Below are 23,966 nucleotides of genomic sequence, written 5' to 3'. Positions count from 1 at the left end.
ATACCCATGTATTGGCCTTATAAAATTATTATGTATCATTTACAGAACACGTGATGGTATACTCAACCTACTTTGATCCACCATCACTCATACTCATGATGCAATATTGTATTACAACGGCAAGTGAAAGATACCACAAGGCAATTTTTTGGGTTACTCCTTCACTAGAAGAAACCCAATAAGATTTGAAATTCCTTCAAAATGTTGCATCGAAAAAATCAAGGATGTCATCAAACAAGTTACACCTATAGGGGTTTCTCCTTATGGAATTCACAAATCACAACTAGTCAGACAATTGTTCTTTCGACAGTCAGGCTATACAAAATATTCAGAAAAATTAATCAAATATCAAATAATAGAGTTGAAAAATAATGAAGATGAGTTAAAGGTGTTAGCAAAATCCAACTACTAGAAGCGTTTTTGTCCAATAAAAATTTTAGCTATTTTTAACAAATCAATAATCCAACTATTGGAAGATAATATGTCTACTGCACAACACCTTTCAAACTATGATTAGTTTCATTATTTTCATGTTTGAATTGTTATTGTTAGTACATTCCGTTATTTTCATTTTATTATGTTTTATTTATTTTGTTTCAATTTTGTTTTATTATTTTTAATTTTTAATGACAGTATTTTTCGTTATTTGAGTGTTTTAATTTCTTCATATAATATAACTAACATGTGATAACTATACAAAAAATATTTTTAAAAAATCAAAAGTTTGAAAGTCTTGTATAAATGAATTATTATTAAACCAAAAATATATTAATTTTTAAAAATTAAAAAATATAAGCAAAAAAATTAAATTTAATAACATCATTTTCATAAAAAAATATAAATAAAAATTATTTTTTATAAAATATAACATTTTAAATAAATAAAGTTGGGAAGTAGGGTAGTGAATTCCCAACTTCTTAACTTCCTTAAAAAATAAAATTAAAAAAAATATTACATATGTTGTTGAAATAAAAAAACACAATTTGTGTTCTTATATTATAATTTTAACTAAAAAGAATTTCAAATTTTTTTTTTAAAAAAAAATTTAATTTTTTTTAAAAGAACGAAACCATAGAGAAGTTGAGTTCCCCAACCCCGATTTCTCACCACCATCACAAAGAAGTGCATTCCAGGAATTAATTTTGAAAGTGTCGTATATTAGGAAAATATAGGAGAGAGAATGTGCATTTTAGGAAAAATTCTTCATTTTGTCCCTAAATATGTAGAGCGCTAACAGATTCATCTCCGAAAGATGAAAATTCAAATGTTAGTTCATGAAAGTGAAAAAAGTATGACAAATTCATCTATTTGTTAACTTTCGTCCGTTACCGTTAATGAAAGAGTCTATGTGGCACAGAAAGGTGAAATGTCAGTAAGTTTTCATTGGACCAAATTGTCTATAAGTTTTCATTGGACTAATTTGTCAGACCCCAAATTTCTTTCCTTCTAGAATAAAATTTAATTTAATTTTCATCTTCTTCCTCTCTCTTTTTTTATCGTTGCAAGCATAACCTTACAATAAACACTTAAAAAATAGTGAAGTAAACATAGGTTAAAACAAAGATAATAATAAACATAATATTGATTAAAAAACATAAGTTGTACGTTGATCTAAAATTTCTATTGTGACAACATTAGGTAGTGATAAAATCAAGTTGGGTCTCATTTTTGTTTGAGTATCATATTTTGGATAAGGTACTGTCACATTAAAAATTTCAGAATAATAGACAGATTTTGATTATTAATCAATATTATGTTTATTATAACTTATGCTTGCTTCCCTATTTTTTAAGTGTTTATTGTAATGTTATGCTTGCAACAATAAAAAAAAAGAAAAAATGAAGATTAAATTATATTTTATCTTAAATGAAACAAAATTTGGAGTTTAACAAATTAGTTCAATGGAAACTTATTGATATCTAGGTTCAATGAAAATATACTAACATTTTGGTTCAATCTAACCAAACATATTGACAATCATTTTTGTGATATTTTCGTTTTTTTGTGTCACATAAGCTATTTCATTAACAGTAAAAGATAAAAGTTAATGAATAGATGAATTTGTCGCACTTTTTTCACATTCAGATACTAAAATTTAAATTTTCATCTTTCAGAAACGAATTTATCAGTCCTCTATATATTCAGGGACGAAAATAATTATTTATCCAAAAAAATTAATTATTTATGTACAATGATATTTTCCATAAAAAGTTAGTGAAAAAAGAGTTATGTAGTAATAATATAAATTATTTTTACCATTATTTAATCTAATCATGTATGATAAATTTATTAATTCTTATAAAATTGTTTTTAAAGATACACTAAGAGTGATTTGTGACAAATTTTACACGGTGTATCATCATTAAATTCAAAATTTAGATTAATACAACTTTTATAAGTATAATACATTAATACTTCAATTTTTTCCCAATATTATATTTTCATTATAATTATTAATTAAAATTATAAATAAAAAATATAATTGGTCTCCGTACGATGGATGCATGGAGACCATATCTTGTTACAAATACACAAATATTTCTTACCAAATAAGAGTACGATCTATTACAAAATGGTCGCAATATAAAGCACACATGGGAACTTTAAGCTCGTAACATTTTTCCTAACCTTTTTTTTTTTCTTTTTACCTTTATTTTTAATCATTGCCTTAAAACAGGTGATGGGTATCAGCTGTTGTTGGACTAAGTACTACTGAATGATTGGTACGTATCTATTGTTAATCAGTCAGTCATATATTATTTAATCTTTAAATAAAAACACTTCTTAAAATGTAATTATTATATTTAACCTAAAAGTATGCAATATATGAAAAAATATGTTGTAAAATTTTATTATTATTATTTTTTAAATTGAAAGCTATCATAGTGTAGGAGTATTGTACGGCACAACAAAATATATATATATATATATAACATGAACTTTTAATAACAAAAAAATTATTAAGAATTAAAAAAATTGAATATATAGAATGAACTTAAAATTTAGTTAAGCCTTATTATATTATATGTAAAAACACGAAAGAAATAAATTTGTTCTTTTCATGTCTTTTAGTTTATCTATCAAAAGGTGATAGTCCTATCCTTGCACTATAAATACACAACAACCTGGTGATAGTCCTATGCATCACATTTGAGTTTAACCAAATCATATTAAGCCATGGCCACCTCCAACTTCTCAATTGTTCTCTCTCTCTCCCTAGCCTTCTTTCTAGTGCTACTCACCAAGGCAAACTCAACCAACACCGTTTCTTTCACCGTCAGCAAGTTTTCCCCACGCCAACAAAACCTTATCTTCCAAGGAGATGCTGCTATCTCACCCTCCGGGGTGTTACGACTCACCAAGGTTGACAGCAACGACGTGCCAACGACGGGATCCCTAGGACGTGCCCTTTATGCTGCCCCAATCCAGATTTGGGACAGTGAAACAGGCAAGGTAGCTAGCTGGGCTACATCGTTTAAATTCAAAGTTTTCTCGCCCAACAAGACGGCCGACGGGCTTGCCTTCTTCTTGGCGCCCGTCGGGTCCAAGCCCCAATCCAAAGGAGGGTTCCTTGGTCTTTTCAATAGTGACTCAAAGAACAAGTCAGTCCAAACCGTGGCGGTTGAGTTCGATACTTATTATAACGCAAAGTGGGACCCGGCAAACCGACACATTGGCATCGACGTGAACTCCATCAAGTCCGTCAAAACGGCGTCGTGGGGGTTGGCCAACGGGCAAATAGCACGGATTCTCATTACCTATGACGCCGACACGAGCCTCTTAGTCGCTTCTTTGATCCACCCCTCACGGAAAACGAGTTATATCCTCTCTGAGACAGTGAGCTTGAAGAGTAATCTTCCAGAATGGGTGAATATTGGGTTCTCTGCCACCACCGGGTTGAATAAAGGCTTCGTTGAAACCCATGACGTGTTTTCTTGGTCTTTTGCTTCCAAGTTGTCAGATGGTAGCACCAGTGATACTTTGGATCTTCCAAGCTTTCTGCTCAATGAGGCCATCTAGCTTCCAACGTCGTAAGTAGTTAAATGTGACAGAAGAATAACAACTAAATAGCGCTCTAGCTTGCTAGAGGCTAGTACTACTAATAATGTTTATCTGTCACAAAAATTATCGTAATTTGAAATAATAATTGGTTTTTTACTCCATCATACTAAATATAATGTTTATCCAAGCGATCTACACTATTTATTTTATGGGTAAGTATTGAACATAATATCATGACGTATATATTTATTTATGTCTTTCATTCAATATTTTGAAGGATTAATCAATTTTTTCTAGTGGAACCAATCTTATTAAAACTTAAAAATATATAGAATAAGACAGGATTAACTTAACTTAGTTACACAATATATTAATTTTAATGTTATATATAGTTGAATCTCAGATATATAATTACATTAAATATATATGTAGGAAAAAAATTCACATAATATTTTTTATCTACATGAAACAAGATTGTTTTGAGTGAGGATATACTATAGTCTATAAAAAAAAGTTCAAGAAGTTATATCATTAATACATAATAATTTTTAAAAAAAAATGCCATTTAAAAAAAAACAACAACATTGGACTTGATTGGAACGATACAAAATTTTAGACTATATCATAATTAGTAAAATAAGACAAGATAAGAACACTTCTTTGTCCACTCATGATCTAGAAGTCATGTTAACTCTCTTCAGTAATTAATTAAATTCAATTTAGTGTGTGTCGTCTGGCTTTGGATCAGAGACGACTAGAATACTTTATCTACATTGGTCTAAAAATAGTAGCTTTTGCATTTTTATTTAAAATTGGTTTAAAAATATAGAGAAAAGTGCTTCTTCAATTTGAGTTTGAGCACACACCTAAGCAAACAATTTAACATTTATTTTTTTTATATACCAAAATCAAACAAAACCTACCTCTTACCTTTGATTATTTCTACCTTAGTTTAAATTAACTTCCAAACCACAATAACTAGAAGCTATCTCTCATTGTTTGAATCCACCTTTTCTATATATTCTTTATTATCAAATATTAATATTTAGGTAAATAGTTATTTTTATCCTTGAATATGTAGAGCGCTGATAAATTCGTTCCCGAAAGATGAAAATTCAAATTCTAGTTCCTGAAAGTAAAAACATTACGACAAATTCATTAATCTGTTAACTTTCGTCTGTTACCATTAATGAAAGAGCCTAGTGACACAAAGGGACAAATATGTCACAAAAATTATTACCAACATGGTTGCTGAATACATTAGACCAAAATGTCAGTAAATTACCATTAGATCAAAATGTCAATAATTTTTCATTGGACCAAAATGTCAGTAATTTTTTTTTTACCAAAATACCAGAATATTTACATTAGACTAATTTGTTAGGCCTCAAATTTCGTTTCATTTAAAGATAAAATATAATTTAATGTTCATTGTCCTCATTTTTTATTGTTGTAAGCATAATATTATAATAAACACTTAAAAAAATAGGAAAGCAAACATAAGTTAAAACAAATATAATAGTAAGCATAATATTTGTTAAAGTAATTATGTGTATTAATCAATATTTTTTTAAATAATTAATCAAATTTTATGCTTGCATGATATTATGCTTATTATTATGTTTGTTTTAACTTATATTTGCTTCTCTATTTCTTTAAGTATTTATTTTAATGTTATGCTTACAATGATAAAAAAAGGGGGGAAATATGAAAATTAAATTATATTTTACCATTAAATGAAACAAAATTTGGATCTCACAAATTAGTCCAATGGAAACATACTAACATTTTGGTCCAAAAAAAATTATTGACATTTTGGTTTAATGGAAACTTATTAACATTTTGGTCTAAAAAAATATTGACATATTGATCCAATGGAAAATTACTTATATTTTGGTCCAATGGTAATTTATTGATGTTTTAATCCAATTTATTCAACAATGATATCGACAATCATTTTTGTGGCATTTTCGCCCCTCTGTAGCAGGTATGTTCTTTCATTGAAAGTAACGGAAGAAAGTTAACAGATAAATCAATTTATCGTACTTTTTTCACTTTTAGAGACTAAAATTTGAATTTTCATCTTTTGAAAATGAATTTGTAAGTTATCTACACATTTAAAGACAAAAATATCTATTTAAGTACATTAAATATATAAAAAAGAAAAAAATTACCATTCATAATTATCTTATTAACTTCAACAAATTGCATCTCACATTACAATATCTATTATCTAAAAAGAAAAAAGTCTTCATTTCAGATTATCAGCTACTTAAGAGTAATAAGTTGTTTGGTCTTGTACTCCTTTGAGGGCAAAATAAAGGCAACACATCACATCAGCCTTTTATTTTAGAATAAACTAGGACAGTTCACGCGCAGAATAGAGAACAAAATACCCACACTGACCGTACCGTACTTTAAGAGAGACAGAAATAATGAAATTTTGAGATAAATTATCTGTGGACACGTGCATGAGAAAATGGAAGGGGTGATAAGCCATCATATATATCATTATCATATAACATCTTTTTACTCTAAGACACATGTACTTCTTACTATTTTTTAAATAAATTGGTAATAGAATTTAATTAAAAGGATGCATTAAGTTTTTGAAAAAAATCTTATTTTGCAATAAAAGTATTATATGTAAAATATTTGTAAATTGACCAAAAACAGATTAATAAAAGATGTAATTTTATGTTAACAAATCTTATCACTTTAAAGTCCATATAAATATATTAAATAAAATATAATAAAATTTATTCATTAATTTAATAGTAAGATAAATAAATAAAATTTATCTTAATATTATATTATTTCATAACATCTATAACCTAAAATTAATAGTTATATAAAATTAACACCTAAACCTTTCATGTAACATATCATCATAACTTTTTCTTTATTCTTTCAGTCATACATATATATTAGTCTTACAAAAACTTCAAAAAATCTAGTTGACATTTTCTTATAAACAAAGAAATATTATTTAAATAATTCCATAACATAACACCATGAGTGCAATGAATGGAAGCAATATTCAAAAAATATTTAGCTGTCATATATAACTGGAAAATCATTTAAACAAATTTAACCATCATATTCATAAGAACAGTGAGCATTGAGCAATATATATTTTTATGGCACGATCACGCGCGAGACGTGGCTACTATGGATTGAATATTATGGGGCAAGTCAGGAGTTATATATATATATATATATATATATATATATATATATATATATATATATATATATATATATATATATAAACATTTTTTTTTCTTTTTTTGAGGATAAGATAATACTTTTATTTTATTGTAGTAGTCAATAAGCATATCTGATCATGTCTGTATTGAATTTATGTCCACTATTGATCGACTGTGTATCACTGTTGTACACCACACAGTGTACTATCGTTATTGGAGAGGAGGAATTCAAGCACATGGCAGCGAGATAAAAAAATAAATAAAAAAGAAGAATTTAACAGTAATAATTGTTATTTAATAAAAAATTATTATTGATATAATTTTTAAAATAATTTTATGAAAATTAATTAATTTATTATGATAATTTATATTTAAATGAAAAAATATAATCAATTAAAATAGCATAAGTAAATACATTTTAAATTAATAAAAATTAAATACAGAATGTAGTCAATTAACATGATATTATTTTAATTAAAATAATATAAGTAAATACATTTTAAGTTAAAGTTCTAAATAATTTTTAGATTAAAATGTTATGTTAATTCTATAATATATTCTTTTTAATATACAAAAATTAGTTGTACAATTACGTTCATTACCCATATTTGAACTTACACGATTTGATTAATTAACATTAATGATTATTAATAATATAATATAATTCAAAAAACTTTATTGATGTTAACGTGATTTTGAATTAACTAAAAGTAATAGTATATTAATTTATTGTCCTAATTTAATTTAAAATTGAAGAATAATAAAAAAATGTTGTTTTCTTATTTAAAGTTGTTTTAGCACCGTATTTTGAAATGATATTATACTTGATTAATATTTTCTTAAAATATTAGAAATTTATTTCAACAATACTATTATCAACATTTATTTACGTATTTGTGATATTATATTTTTAATGATAATATTTTGTAATTATGACTTTTTCTTGTAACCATGATAGTAAATTTTAAAGTCTTATACTGTTTACTGTTTTATATAAAAACATGTTTTTAAATAAATGATTATTTTTTTAAAATGTATGAATAAATATACATTAATTAAAAAAATGGAAATTAAATTTTATTATTACTGATTTTTTCATATTTATAGAAATAATTTGTTATTGATTTCATTATAAAACTTAAACTAATATAAAAATTGTTATCATTACTTAATATCTTGTTATAATATTTAATCTTTAATGATAAACAAATAATTTATTTTTATTAACGCATCCCTTTATTAATTATTGTGAAATAATAAAATTAAATTTTTTTGCGGAAGAAAATAAATATAGTAACAATACATATAAATCTATTTCTTTAATATAATAAAAAAATTCTTTAAAAGATAAATGATTATTATTGAAATCAATATTAGTATATCATATTATTTTATTTATTTAATCTATATTATTTATTTTTGATACATATAATTATTTGTTTTTGATTTCATAACTAATTAAATTTTTGTTTAAACATTATAATTAATTTGATACAAATGAAATGGACTAAATAACGAGTGAATAGGCAATTTAGTCTCTGAGATTGTACCCATTTTGCATATTAGTCCCTAACTTAATATTAAATTCAAAATAGTCCCTATCTTTTCATAAGTGTTGCAAAATAGTACTTCCGTTAAATTTTAAAGTAACACCGTTAGTGAGATCAATTTTAGTGCCACATGGACTATCCAACGTGACACTAAAGGATGACGTGACATGACACGTGGACGTGCCTCCTAAAAGATTTCATGTCATTTGATGATAACAAAATGAGTAAATAGGCAATTTAGTCCCTGACTTTGTGCCCCTGTTGCATATTAGTCTCTAACTTAATGAAAAATTCAAAATAGTCCCTATCTTTTGCATAAGTGTTGCAAAATAGTCCATAACTTAATAGATGCCAAAAATCGTGCTTAAAGTATCCATGCATTGCAAAGGTTGTGCTGTTGGATCAAGTGACCTCAGAATAATTAAGAAGGGGGGGTTGAATTAATTATTTATAAACCTTTACTAATTAAAAAATTACTCTTCTAAGGCTTTTACTAAATTGTTAAGAGAATGAGGAGTAGAAGAGAAACTTAACAGAAAGTAAAAGCGGAAATTAAATGCACAACAGAAAGTGAAAAAGTAGGGAAGAAGGAGACAAACACACAAGAGTTTTTATACTGATTCAGCAACAACCCGTGCCTACATCCAGTTCCCAAGCGACCTGCGGTCCTTGAGATTTCTTTCAACCTTGTAAAAATCCTTTTACAAGCAAAGATCCACAAGGCATGTACCCTCCCTTGTTCTCTTTGAAACCCTAGTGGATTTACCCTCCACTAGAACTGATCCACAAGAGATGTACCCTCTCTTGTTCTCAGTCAAATCCAAGTAGATGTACCCTCTACTTGTACCACAAAGGATGTACCCTCCAATGTGTTAAGACAAAGATCTCAGCCTGTTAAACCTTTGATACTTTGTGAATGGGGATACAAAAGAATTATCAAGCGGTTAGTCCTTTGAACACTTTTGTATTAGGCAATGGGAAGAATCAAAAGAATTCTTAGACTGTGTCGTTTTGAATTATTTGACAAGGAAGAAGGGAGACACAAAAGAATTTAGGCGGTTAGTCCTTTGTTCTTTTGGAAAAGGGAGAAGAGAGACACAAAAAGAATTTAGGCGGTTAGTCCTTGGCGAATTCTTTTTGGCAAAGGGAGAAGAAAATGAAAAGATGAATAGCACAAGTTTTCAAGGTTTAGAAAACCAGAAAACTTCAGAAAGCTTTTGGTACAAAGAAGAATAAGAAGTTCAAAGAGATTCAAGGCTTGTAAAGGATTGTAAGAGATTGACTGAAAAAGTATTCAAGATTCTTGAAATGCAAAACAAAGCTTTGCTTTTATAGACTCTTCATGTCTGGTCAAGAAAACCATTTAGAAGAGTTATAACTTTTAGAAAAACTTAAAACCAATTTGAAAAAGTCAAAAACCTTTATGAAGAGTTACATCTTTTGATTTATTCAGAAACAGTCACTGGTAATCGATTACCAAATCAGTGTAATCGATTACACAAGGCTTTTATGTGAAAGGATGTGACTCTTCACATTTGAATTTGAATTTCAACGTTCAAAGGGACTGGTAATTGATTACCAAAACATTGTAATCGATTACAGCCTTTTGAAATTAATTGGAACGTTGTAAATTCAATTTGAAAACTTTTTCAAAACAATTTTGCTACTGGTAATCGATTACCAGAGAGTAAAAACTCTTTGGTAAACATGTTTTGAGAAAAATCATGTGCTACTCAATTTTTGAGAAAAACTTTTTATAGTTATCTTGATTAAGCCTTCTCTTGATTCTTGAATCTTGAGTCTTGAATCTTGATCTTGATTTTTGAGATCTTGAACCTTGAATCTTGATTCTTGACTCTTAACTTTCTTCTTGAGTCTTGAATTCTTCTTGATTCTTATCTTGAACTCTTGAATTGTTCTTGATTCACTTGAATTGTTCTTTGATTTATCTTTGAGTCACTTGAGTTGTTCTTTGATTGATCTTTGAGCTTTTTGCCATCACCTTTGTCATTATCTTTTGTTATCATCATTATTATCATCAAAACGCCTTTGAATCACCTTTGATTCACCATGAAGCTTTGCTTCTACAATCTCCCCCTTTTTGATGATGATAACTTCTGAAATCAAGAAACACACATACACTTTTTCCTAGTCGATCACTCCCATAAATTCTCCCCCTTTGTTTTTGAATTTGTGCTTATCTTAAAATTAAATTGATTACTCATGTGAGTTCTTGATTTAATCCCATTTCTCTCCCCCTTTAGCATCAACAAAAAGCCAAAGTGCGTATCAAACTTAAGGTATACAAATATAACTTAAACATCCATACTTAATATTCATGAAAAGAATATCAACCAAATCATGAAGCAAGAAGAAAGAACCATGAAAACCATGAAGCAACAACCATGAATAGATTAATTTTAAACTCCACATAGTCAAATAACATACTTAATATTGGTCCAAGCATACCATGCAAATAAGGAAATAGTAAATTGTTCAAATACAATAATAATATAGCCAAAATACAAGGCTGAAAATCAAAGTAGTAATAATATTAAAATATAATTCTAAGATGATGGTGGCGGAGGTGGTGGAAGATGGAAGCTTGACCGAATATAAGATACATCTTCTTCAACCTTTGTCATTCTTGACTCCATTTCATTGAAGCACATATCCACTTGCAATTCCAAAGTATCAAACCTCTCACCAACAAAGGTTTGAAGACCATCAAACCTTTCCAAAATCTTCGAAAGAAGAGATGAATCTTCTCCCTCATGTCCTTCTTCACCAACATTTCTAGCACCCTTCTTTACCCAAGAGCCATCATGCTCCTTAATATAACCAAAGGATGCTATGACTGAAGCACCTATAAGGAATGATCTCTTGATTGGAACATAGGGTTCAGAATCAAGAGGGATGTTGAAGTGTTGAAGGAAAAGGGTAATAAGATGAGGATAAGGCAAAGGGGCTTTCAATCGCAATGCCTTATGCATGCGATATCTAACAAGGTGTGCCCAATCAATTTGAAAACCTTTATGAAAGGTCCACATGACAATGAGATCTTCTTCAGAAACCTGGGCAAGGTTTGAAGATCTAGGAAGCAAAATGCGAACAATAAGGTAATGGAGGATGCGGCTTTCAAAAGCCAATGAACCAGCAAGAAGCCTTCTGGTCATATCCACTTGGTTGGTGCAAACCAACCAGCGGGCATCATGCACAGAAAAATCGAATTTCCATTCATCAATCAGTGCACCCTCAAAAGGCACACCTTCACTAGGCAATTTTGTTAAATCATAAAATAGGGATTAGTCAATGACCATCTTAATCCCACAAACCTCATATATTAGGGTACCTTCATGGATTTCTAAATTAGAATAGAAAGCGTTGACTAGTTCAGAATAAACAGGTAATTTCAAAGACATGAATGGAATAAGATTGGAGTTTTCAAATGCTTGAAGGCATTCAAAACTCTCATTTGAGAAGAAATCCATATCTATGAATTTTGGGTCTATAATGGAACGAGAGGAAAAGAGGTTTGTGTACCGTATACACTGTTCCTCTGATGAGAACAATGATCCAGAGGGAATGGAGGAAGGCATTGAGGTTTCCTGTGCCCCGGAATGCCGTTGACTCCGACTCGAAGTGTCTTTCCGCTTTTTCGATGGTTCCGCCATTTGAGGATTTTTTTTTCGGGATTTCAATTGGTTCGAATGAAAGAGATTGAAAAAAGATGAAGTTTGGGCTTTGTGGGGAGTGATTTGGACAAGAATTGAGTGAGATATGGCTGGAAGAAAAATTGGGGGCAAGGGTTTTCGAGAGAAAGAGGGGTTGCAGGTTTCAGAATTTGAAATTTGAATATATAGGTGCAGGGATGTGTTGTAATCGATTACACAAATATGGTAATCGATTACCAGAGAGCAACATTGCCAGAAATAACTGCTTGTAATTGATTACACTATTATGGTAATCGATTACCAGTGGTTATTTTAGCCAGAAAACAAAAAAATAAAAGAGCTTTCTAGGAGAGAAGACGTTTTTGAATTATTATCAAAATATTTTTTATGAAAAATATATTTGAAGATACTTTATGAATAATTCTCAATCATGTAACTCACATATCATGTCATGCAAAAACATTAAAACATGAAGATAATAAAAAATCAAAACACAAGTAAGAGGATTATTAATTTTACTTAAATAAATGAATGAATATTTCATGCAAATAAGATGAAATCAATCAAGCAAATATACTCATGATTTAAAACAATCAAAAGACACACAAATAAAGAATTATTAGTCATCATAATCAAATTTTTTTGAATAAAAATTTCAACTTTAAGAGAAATTTTAATAAGATAATGGTTTTGATATTACCTTTTTCAGGATTGAAGTATCTAGATCTTCAAAGATGAGGATCATGCTTTTTCTCCTTGTTTTTCATTCTTGAGAGATGTTCTCGTCACTTTCATAATCTTTGGTCAGGAGATTAATCTCCTTTTCTGAACCATCGGATGAATCATTGTCATCCCATGCAATGTATGCTTTCTTAGTTCTTCTTTCATCAAATCTTTTCTTTTCACTTTTCTCTGACCATTCTTCATTTGAAGGAAAATTGGCCTTTATGTGACCAATTTGGTTGCATTTGTAACACCTAAGGACTTGAGAATCATCTTGTGATTTTCTTCCATTATTGAAATTCTGACGCCTGTCAATTCTTCTTTTCTTGATGAATTTCTGAAATTTCTTAACAAGGAAAGAAAAATCTTCTTCATCATCTGAATCTTCTTCTTCGTTTTCTTCTTGTATTGAAGATGAGGCTTTAAGGGCTATGCTTCTCTTCTTTTTGTCATTTTCTCCATTCTGATTGAGGCGTTGAAGTTCCATCTCGTGTTCCTGCAATTTACCAAATAAAATGGCAAGAGACATGGAAGAAAGATCTTTACTTTCAGAAATAGCAGTTACCTTGGGCTGCCATTCCCTACTTAAACATCTTAAGACTTTATTAATTAAATCCTCATTAGGAAAGATTTTTCCTAAAGATGCAAGATGGTTTACTATATGTGTAAACCTTTTTTGCAAACTATGGATATTTTCATTTGGGTTCATCCTAAATAATTCATATTCATGGGTAAGAGTATTTATTCTAGACCATTTTACATCTGTGGTTCCTTCATGGGTTAACTAGAGAGTATCCCACATATCCTTGGCATTAGTACAATTTGACACTCTAAAGTACTCATCTATCCCTAGGGCTGAAGTGATGATGTTTTCGGCTTTGAGATCGTACTGGATTTTTCTCCTATCTTCTTCTGTCTTTTGATCTCTAGGTTTTTGGGTTGTAGTGCTTGTGCTTACATCTAATATAGTGGGTATATGTTGTCCTAATTCTATTGCTTCCCAAATATTTAGATCTATGGCTTCAATGAATATCTACATGCGGGTTTTCCAATAATGGTAACCCTCACCATTGAAAATGGGCGGTCTGTGAATGGAATTTCCTTCAGGAAACAAGGGATTTGAGGAGGCCATTTATCTTGAAGTGGTTAGACTTTCTACAAGATACCTGCTCTGATACCACTTGTTGGATCAAGTGGCCTTAGAATAATTAAGAAGGGGGGGTTGAATTAATTATTCCTAAACCTTTACTAATTAAAAAATTACTCTTCTAAGGCTTTTACTAAATTGTTAAGAGAATGGGGAGTAGAAGAGAAACTTAACAGAAAGTAAAAGCGGAAATTAAATGCACAACAGAAAGTAAAAGAGTAGGGAAGAAGGAGACAAACACACAAGAGTTTTTATACTGGTTCAGCAACAACCCGTGCCTACATCCAGTCCCCAAGCGACCTGCGGTCCTTGAGATTTCTTTCAACCTTGTAAAAATCCTTTTACAAGCAAAGATCCACAAGACATGTACCCTCCCTTGTTCTCTTTGAAACCCTAGTGGATTTACCCTCCACTAGAACTGATCCACAAGAGATGTACCCTCTCTTGTTCTTAGTCAAACCCAAGTAGATGTACCCTCTACTTGTACCACAAAGGATGTACCCTCCAATGTGTTAAGACAAAGATCTCAGCCTGTTAAACTTTGATACTTTGTGAATGGGGATACAAAAGAATTCTCAAGCGGTTAGTCCTTTGAACACTTTTGTATTAGGCAATGGGAAGAATCAAAAGAATTCTTAGACTGTGTCATTTTGAATTATTTGACAAGGAAGAAGGGAGACACAAAAGAATTCAGGCGGTTAGTCCTTTGTTCTTTTGGAAAAGGGAGAAGAGAGACACAAAAAGAATTCAGGCAGTTAGTCCTTGGCGAATTCTTTTTGGCAAAGGGAGAAGAGAATGAAAAGATGAATAGCACAAGTTTTCAAGGTTTAGAAAACCAGAAAACTTCAGAAAGCTTTTGGTACAAAGAAGAAGAAGAAGTTCAAAGAGATTCAAGGCTTGTAAAGGATTGATTGGAAAAGTATTCAAGATTCTTGAAATGCAAAACAAAGCCTTGCTTTTATAGACTCTTCATGTCTGTTCAAGACAACCATTTAGAAGAGTTATAACTTTTAGAAAAACTTAAAACCAATTTGAAAAAGTCAAAAACCTTTATGAAGAGTTACATCTTTTGATTTATTCAGAAACAGTCACTGGTAATCGATTACCAAATCAGTGTAATCGATTACACAAGGCTTTTATGTGAATGGATGTGACTCTTCACATTTGAATTTGAACTTCAACGTTCAAAGGGACTGGTAATCGATTACCAAAACATTGTAATCGATTACAACTTTTTGAAATTAATTGGAACTTTGTAAATTCAATTTGAAAACTTTTTCAAAACAATTTTGCTACTGGTAATCGATTACAACAATCTGGTAATCGATTACCAGAGAGTAAAAACTCTTTGGTAAACATGTTTTGAGAAAAATCATGTGCTACTCAATTTTTGAGAAAAACTTTTTATACTTATCTTGATTAAGCCTTATCTTGATTCTTGAATCTTGATCTTGATTTTTGAGATCTTGAACCTTGAATCTTGATTCTTGACTCTTAACTTTATTCTTGAGTCTTGAATTCTTCTTGATTCTTATCTTGAACTCTTGAATTGTTCTTGATTCACTTGAGTTGTTCTTTGATTGATCTTTGAGTCACTTGAGTTGTTCTTTGATTGATCTTTGAGCTTTTTGTCATCACCTTTGTCATTATCTTTTGTTATCATCATTGTTATCATCAAAACACCTTTGAATCACCTTTGATTCACCATGAAGCTTTGCTTCTACATGTGCCTTGCATGATTTCTGGCGGCGCAGATTCCTCCTTGGATTCCTTGTCATCTTTTGATTCCTCTGGTTTTTTTCTCTTCTTCTTTCTTTTCTTCTTCATTTGCTTTTTTGTCCTCCACTTTATTTTCCTCTGGTTTTTTCTCTTCCTATTCAAAACACACAAAAAAATCAGAACCCGGAATGATACATTGATGGTAATTGAAGAAAAAAAAAGAGGAAAAGAGAATGGTTATGCAGACCTCGCCCATTGGTGTTGACGGCTACAAAGATAAGGTTGTTGCTGTGGATTTTTGGTTCTTTTTATTTATGGAAGTGTGTGTGGGTTTTTTTTTGTATATATGCCTCAATTGGTTTAGAACCATCAAATTTGAAGAAGCCACTCATTTTATCATCATCAAATGACGTAGTACCAAAATTGACCTCACTAACAACATTACTTTAAAATTTAACGGAAGGACTATTTTGCAATACTTATGCAAAAGATAGGGACTATTTTGAATTTTTCATTAAGTTAGGGACTAATATGCAACAGGAGTACAAAGTCAGGGACTAAATTGCCTATTTTCTCATTTTGTTATCATCAAATGACGTGACATCTTTTACGAGGCACATCCACGTGTCATGCCACGTCATCCTTTAGTGCCACGTTGGATAGTCCACGTGGCACTAAAATTGACCTCACTAACAGCGTTACTTTAAAATTTAACGGAAGGACTATTTTACAACACTTATGCAAAAATAGGGACTATTTTGAATTTAATATTAAGTTAGGGACTAATATGCAAAATGGGTACAATCTTAGGGACTAAATTGCCTATTCACTCACTAAATAACAATATAAGATCGTGTCGGACCGGCCTATTCAACCAGTTGAACCGAAACTGACTTGTTATCCTGTTTGAATACGCCATAAAATTGGAGTGCTTAATAACCCGTCAAACAATTTGTGAACCGGTCTACATCTGGGAAAATTTGACAAAATCAGTGGTTTTACAGTTTCCAACGGTTCTATTTTTTTGAAGAAAAAATTTGCATACTATGCCTATTGTATTTGAAACTGAAAAGGGCCATAAGAGAACCAGTTGGCTTAAGCTCGTAAACACTCCTTCCTCTCCACGAGCTCCATCTTTGTTGCAGCATCTCCGACGATGTTCTAGTTCTTTCGCAACTGAGGTTCATCTACGCTTTCAAATGATCATAATCGCAGGTGAGGTTCATCCGTTGGTGCTAGATCTTAGATTCAAAAGTTGGTTTTTTCTTTAAAAAATAATGAAAAATGATCATAATTCTTTCACTATCTCTCATCTATCTTTCACGCTTTCCAATACCTGTCTCTTGTCTATCTCTCACCCAATCCTCTCCAACAAAAAAATGGATAATATTTAGTTAATAAATTGTCAATCATTGGATTAAATTGGAGATTCAGATTGGTCACGTTTTCAATTTTTTTTAGAACAGTAGAAATGTATTCGATTTTGTCCATGATAATATTGGAAGAACTTCGACAATTCTTTTCACTAAAACGGTGGATTTTGCTGAGGAACGAGGCCATATGTGGTGAGATCCACTCTAAGTCATTGAGTTTACAAAAAAAAAAACAGGGGAAAAAAGCTAAAAACATAGTATCATCTCACAAGCACCTTACAATACAAATGTGAAAAGCCAAAAAGGCAAAAACACACAATAGAAACCCAGAAAAAGGGCAAAAACAAAAACCGTGTCGAAAAGGGCACCTTACCTGAACGGCAACCCGCAAAGAATGTGACCTCGCCAGAAAGCACCGAAAAGGGTGAGATAAGAGCTACCTTGCTAGAAAAAGTGTGGAGGGACGATGGTGACCTTGCAGAAATTAAACCATGTTGGAAAAAAGCGAGAGAGGAGAGAAGTTGTTCGTCGACGTTCGACACCCATCGCCCATCATTGGTTGTGCTGAGAGAAGCAATTGTGTGAATGGGGAAGGGATTTTGGTCTCGTGCACGAAAGAGGCTGAATATTGTTGTTTTAAAAATATATTAAATTTGATAAATTTGATATATTTTTTCAAAACAACAATATTTGTTAATTAGAAACGTGGCCAAATCTCATTCCCCAATTTAAACTAATGGTTGAAAAATTGTTAATTGAAGACTCTCCAAGTATTTTCAATTGGAGAGGATCTGATTGTTTCCACTATTTATGCATGAGTTTGCATCAGAGGGTCAAATGCAATAACTCCAAAACAACAATTATGTAAAAAAAGGAAAACAAATTATGTTTTAAGTATTATATTAAAAAAATTAAATATTAATAAACAATGTGAAAATATTTTAATAATTAATAATATATTTAATATATATTTTAAAATCAATATATTATATTAAAAATTTTAAAAATATTATTTAATTATTATCGATTCAGCAACAATTCAATTACGATTAAATCATAAACCTTAAACCAGTATTTTTACCAGTTTATTTACCGGTCTAGTTTTAAAAATATTTCTAAATAGTACTATTTTTTCTTTCTTGTGTAGAAATAATGAAATAATGTTAACATGCTAACAATAAATGTTTTTTTAAAAGAAAATGGATACTACTATTGAAATATGTCATTTTCTAAGTATAAGATGTGTCAAAATGACCTAATCACCATATAAAAAACTCACAATAGCTCATGCTTGTGCAACAACAAATACAATTAGCTAGTTATACAAAAATTCTTCAATAAACATTTTAAAAAACATGAACAAAAGATATAACTATCATTGACCTACCACCAACTCAGGCAACTCTACATGACAATCTACTCCAAAAGGTAGAAACTTATCCTAAAAAAGAAGATACAAAAAATGAATTCAATAATGACAAAAGAAATATATATAGTGATGTTTACAAAAGAGTAGAAGAAAAAGCTCTTGTAAGGTTTGACGTTCATAGGTTCAATATTCACTCAATAGATTATTTATAAAACATATTCAAAATTTTAATTAAAAAGGAACAATTGAATCTTCAAATCGTGATCATTGTTATGAAACTTGGTCATTGACTTGGTCGAGGTAGTGGGTCAGTAATTGGTCCGATTTGACTAGGTATATATTAAAAATTCAAAACTATATATGTATCAATTATATATAAGTATATAACTAACATTATTTGATTAAAAAATGTTTATTCATACTCCAAAATTCAAAATAACAATTGATAATAATGAGATATCAAAACAGTGTTGTAGAAGTGGTCTATTTTTTTTGTTTTGTAAAATCGGATTAGTCCAATCGGGATCTGGTGACCTAACTGGCTGGGTCATCCTAAGTCAATTGCATAACCAATGCAATAAAAGAACTGGCTTGGTTAGGCCACCTGATCCCGGTTGGACCAGTTCGACCGACTGGGCCGAATCGGGCTCCACAACACTGATCGTGATATTAATTATCTTAATTACCTACTTGAATATTAATTACTTTAATTACCTACTTGAATATATTAATTACCTTAATTACTCTTTTAATATATTAATTACTTAAATAAATTAATATATCATATATTGTAGGTTTAAGCAAATAAATGATACCAACCTTCTTCTTTTAAAAGCAAATAAGTTTGTCCATAATAGTATTTTTTTTGAAAAAAATATTAGATGAGAAGATATATTGTTATGGGTTAGTATAAAATGAGTTTTTTTAAAAAAAATATTAAATGAGTTTTACATTTCAAAATTTTTAATAATTTTTAATTTTTTCCTTCATACTATTTTCGTTCTAATTGATTTTAAATGGAAAAAAAAATAAATGTGATTTCATTTTGATTATTGATGATTCTAATTTCAATCCAATGATGATAATATTAAACAGTATAGAATTAAATAAAAATTATTATATATGTCTATATATATTTGTATAATCCATTTTTATAATTGATTATAAAATCAACGAGAGTAAGAAAATCTATTTATTCTAAAACGTTTAATACTTTTTATTACAAAATATTTCCGCTAAATAAAATATTTTTCTAAAAAGGAAATTGCAATAGCCAAATAAATGGTGGATGTGAAATTAGAGTTTTGAGAACGGTTGACAAAGTTTCTTCCTTTCATATAGTATCAAATCAAGGATTGTTATCAAATTAAAATTTTGATTTAACAGTTGACAAAACTTCAAGTTTTTTTTACATATAGTATCAAATCAACAGACAAATTAGAATTTTGATCCAACAGTTGATAAAATTCCAAGTTTTCTATACATATAGTATATAGATAAATAGATAGTATATCAAATCAACGGTTCTTGGCAAATTAGAAATTCGATCGAATGGCTCACGGAATTTCAAACTTTTCCTTTACATATAGTATATGATTTTATGATTATATTTACGGTTACATTTTTTTATATAAAAAAGATAATTATTTTCTCTTATCCTATTTAATAAATATAATTTCAATAAAATAATTTTTAAACATTAATATTATATTATATTGATTAAAATCAACAACTATTGTGAAGTATAAATTTTTTATCAATGATTGTAATAATTTAAAGTGAACTTTAGATCAACGGTTATTATAGAGTTAAAATCGTGATCTAATGGTTTACAAAAGTTTAAGCTTCATTTACTTATAGTATATAGATATATAGATATATTTTTTTATAAAATAAAAATGTGCATTTTATCAAATCAACGGATGTTGTGAAATTAAAATTTTGATCTAACACCAATAAATGTTAACTATGTTAGGTATTTACTTAATCAAATCAGTCCATGTTGTGAAATTAAAATTTCTATCTAATGCCAATAAATGTTAAGTATACTAGACATTTATTAAATCAAATCAACGGCTGTGCTCAAATTAGAATTTTAATCCAACGATTCACAAATGTTTAAGTATGCTAGACATTTATTGAATCAAATGAGTGGTTATTGTCAAATTAAAATTTTGAGAATTTTGATCCAACGGATCATTAAAGTTAAAGGTTGCTTGTATATATCGTATATAGACAAATAAGATGGTAAAAACAAGTATATAATTTAACAAAAATAAAATTGCATCATATTTATTTATCAAATAAGAAAAGCACAATTCGAAGATGATTTTACCTTATTGAATTGCAAGGCAAAAGGAAAAATAGATATGAAAAAAGACATGATTTTCGTAGTACGTAGAGGTTTTCGGAAGAAATTTCCATGTGCCTTTTTTATTTATTATTGCCTAAAAACACGAAAGAAATAAACCTGACTTAAGTTTCATGTCTTATAATTTTGTGTTCAAAATCTAGACAGTTATAGATAGTCCTATCCTTTTAACTATTTTTTTAATCTAGAATTGAATATGATATCAAAGAATTTATAATCCTCACACATTCTATTCAACCAAATGAACTAGACCTTCTTGATCCTATCCTTTCACTATATATAAATACACATCCCGGTGAAAGTCCTATATATGCATCACATTTGAGTCGTTGAACCAAATCAATTAAAAAGCAAAGGCCACCTCCAAAACATGCAAACCATCCCAAATAATCTATACAGTACAAACATATATAAAAGTCCTAATCTTTAACTACTTCTAAAAAAACATTAAAGCCCTAAAAATCTAAAGCTAAATCTAAGGTTTTCTACCCTAAAGTTCAACAAAGTAAAAGAGAAAAGGAAAAAGAAGTAAGGAACTTACTTGTATCGTTGATGCTTTGTGATTCGAAGTAGACAATGCAAAAAGAAAGCACAGATGCAAGGTGTGCAAATTTTTGGAGAAAGAGAATGCAGAGATAGAGTTTGCGAAATCTGGCAATTGTGAGTGTAACTGCCGTTACACTCACTTAAGCAGTTTTCGACCTTCTTGCTTAGCGGACCGCTGCACTAAGCAAGCCAGAGAGATTTTAGGTTTCTCAATGATGCTCGCTTAGCGGATCTGCGCGCTTAGCCGATGTTTGAAATTCAAAATCAATTTTTTTAGCACAAAGGGCTTGGCTTAGCGTGCGGATAAGACCGCTTAGCTCAGATCAAATTGAAATTGGCTTAGCTCAGCCTTGGCCAGCTTAGCGAACCAAATCAGCCTAAGATGCAAGGGTTGAGCACTAAGCGCTTGAGACTCGCAGCTTAGCGCATGACCAAAGATGCGCTTAGCGCGAGGCTTGCGCTTAGCGAAAGGACTGTTTTTCAGAAAATATTTTCTGAGTTATTTTTCAGTCCCTTTCTCAAGAAATTGAAACCCTTATATCTAACATTCAAGGATAGGCTGATATACTCCAATGTACATATTATAAAGCAAGTTCCACATGATATAATGCAGGAAAAACAAAGATAACAAAAATTAAAACTGGGTTGCCTCCCAGGAAGCACTTCTTTAATGTCATTAGCTTGACGATTTTACCTCAATGGGTGATATCATGTTTTGGTTCTTACCTCCAGAACCTCTTGACCCACTTCCATTACCTGTAAGCAAACATTTCATTCTGGAGTAGGCTTGTCTTCAACAAACAAATCAAAATCAATTTTCTGATCTTCAAAACCCATTTCCAGCTTCTTTCTACCTATATCAACTATGAAGCTTGCAATTAACATGAATGGCCTTCCTAATATTACAGGAATGTCAGTATCTTCACAAATATCCATTACCACAAAGTCTATCGGGAAGATAAAATGTTTCACTCTAACCAGCACATCTTCAATTACTCCATATGGTCTGGTAATGGAGCGGTCAGCAAGTTGTAAAGTCATCTTAGTGGGCATGATCTCCAACTCTCCCAACCTTTTGCACATGGAGAGTGGCATTAAATTAATACTGGCTCCCAGGTCAATAAGAGCCTTTCACACAGTGACTTCTCCAATTGAACAAGGAATAGTTACACTCCCAGGGTCTTGATGCTTGGGTGGAAGGATCTTTTGAATCACAACACTACAATTTCCTTCCACTATGATATTTTCCTGGTGAATATACTTATGTTTCCTTGTTAACATATCCTTCAAGAACTTGGAGTAGAGTGGCATCTGCTGTAAAGCTTCTCCGAAGGGCATGGTTATTTCTAGTTTCTTGAAAATATCTAAAAATCTCGCCAAATGACGGTCCTTCTCCTTCTTGGAAGGTACCACAAGATATGGTGCTTCCATACCTTCGTTCACAGCTTTATCACTTCTACTCTTCTCTTCATTCTCATTTTTTTCATCTTTTTCAATTTTTTATTTTCTTTTTCTTTTTCTAGTTCTTTTTCTTTTTCTTGGTCATTAAATTCTTTTTTCTTGACCATTATTTGTTTCCCTTTTTCCTGATTGCTTTCACCTTTCACATCATTTTTCTTGCCATCAGTACCTTTCTTTTCAGCAGCTTTCTTCTTGTGCACAACACTCTCCTCACCCTCAGCCTCCACAAACCTCTTACTCCTTGTCATCACAGCTTTGCATTCCTCCTTGGGATTCTTTTCTGTATTTGCCACAAAATTGTTGGATGACTTGTCAGCTATCTGCTTGGCTAGTTGTCCCACCTGGACCTCAAGGTTCTTCAGTGCTGACTCAGTGCTTTTATGATTTGACATTGTTACCTGCATAAATTGAGTCAAAGTCTCCTCTAGCTTAGTAGTCCTCTGAAAGATGTTAGGCCCTTGTTGGATTGGCTTGTTCGAAGGTCCACCCTGGTCTTTGTTGAACTGATTGCCAGGGTGTGACCTCCATTGTCCTTGTTGATTATAAGGACCCTGCTGGAAGCCTGAAAATCCTCCTTGAGTATACCCTTATCGCTGTTGATTTCCCATATAATGAATTTCTTGAGTGTTTTCTTCAATGGGAATACATTGACCTGTTTCATGAGCCTCACCACAGATGGTACAACCTGTAACCTGCAAAACAGAAGAATGTGTAGGTTGACCAATAGACAGTTTAGTTGGCAACTTACCAAGTGTTTTGTTAAAATATCAAGTTGCTTAGAAAGCAACTTATTCTGTGCCAATAAAGCGTCATGTGATGATA

At 30.5% G+C, this 23,966-nt stretch overlaps 1 protein-coding gene across 1 annotated transcript; it reads left to right on the top strand.

Annotated features, from left to right (window-relative positions):
• Positions 1-3,142: 3,142 nt before the first annotated feature.
• On the top strand, positions 3,143-4,184 carry LOC114370397 (lectin DB58-like). Its single transcript, XM_028327744.1, has one exon. It carries the CDS (start codon positions 3,178-3,180, stop codon positions 4,018-4,020), a length of 843 nt encoding a protein of 280 aa, XP_028183545.1. The 5' UTR covers positions 3,143-3,177; the 3' UTR covers positions 4,021-4,184.
• Positions 4,185-23,966: the final 19,782 nt, after the last annotated feature.

The sequence above is a fragment of the Glycine soja genome, chromosome 10 (genome assembly GCF_004193775.1).
Source record: "Glycine soja cultivar W05 chromosome 10, ASM419377v2, whole genome shotgun sequence".
In the NCBI taxonomy this organism is placed as follows: domain Eukaryota; kingdom Viridiplantae; phylum Streptophyta; class Magnoliopsida; order Fabales; family Fabaceae; genus Glycine; species Glycine soja.
This window is presented reverse-complemented; position numbering and strand designations above follow the sequence as displayed.

What these genes read in the sequence shown, in the direction of transcription:
- LOC114370397 (XM_028327744.1), top strand. Translation starts at nt 3,178, where the DNA reads ATGGCCACCTCCAACTTCTCAATTGTTCTCTCTCTCTCCCTAGCCTTC.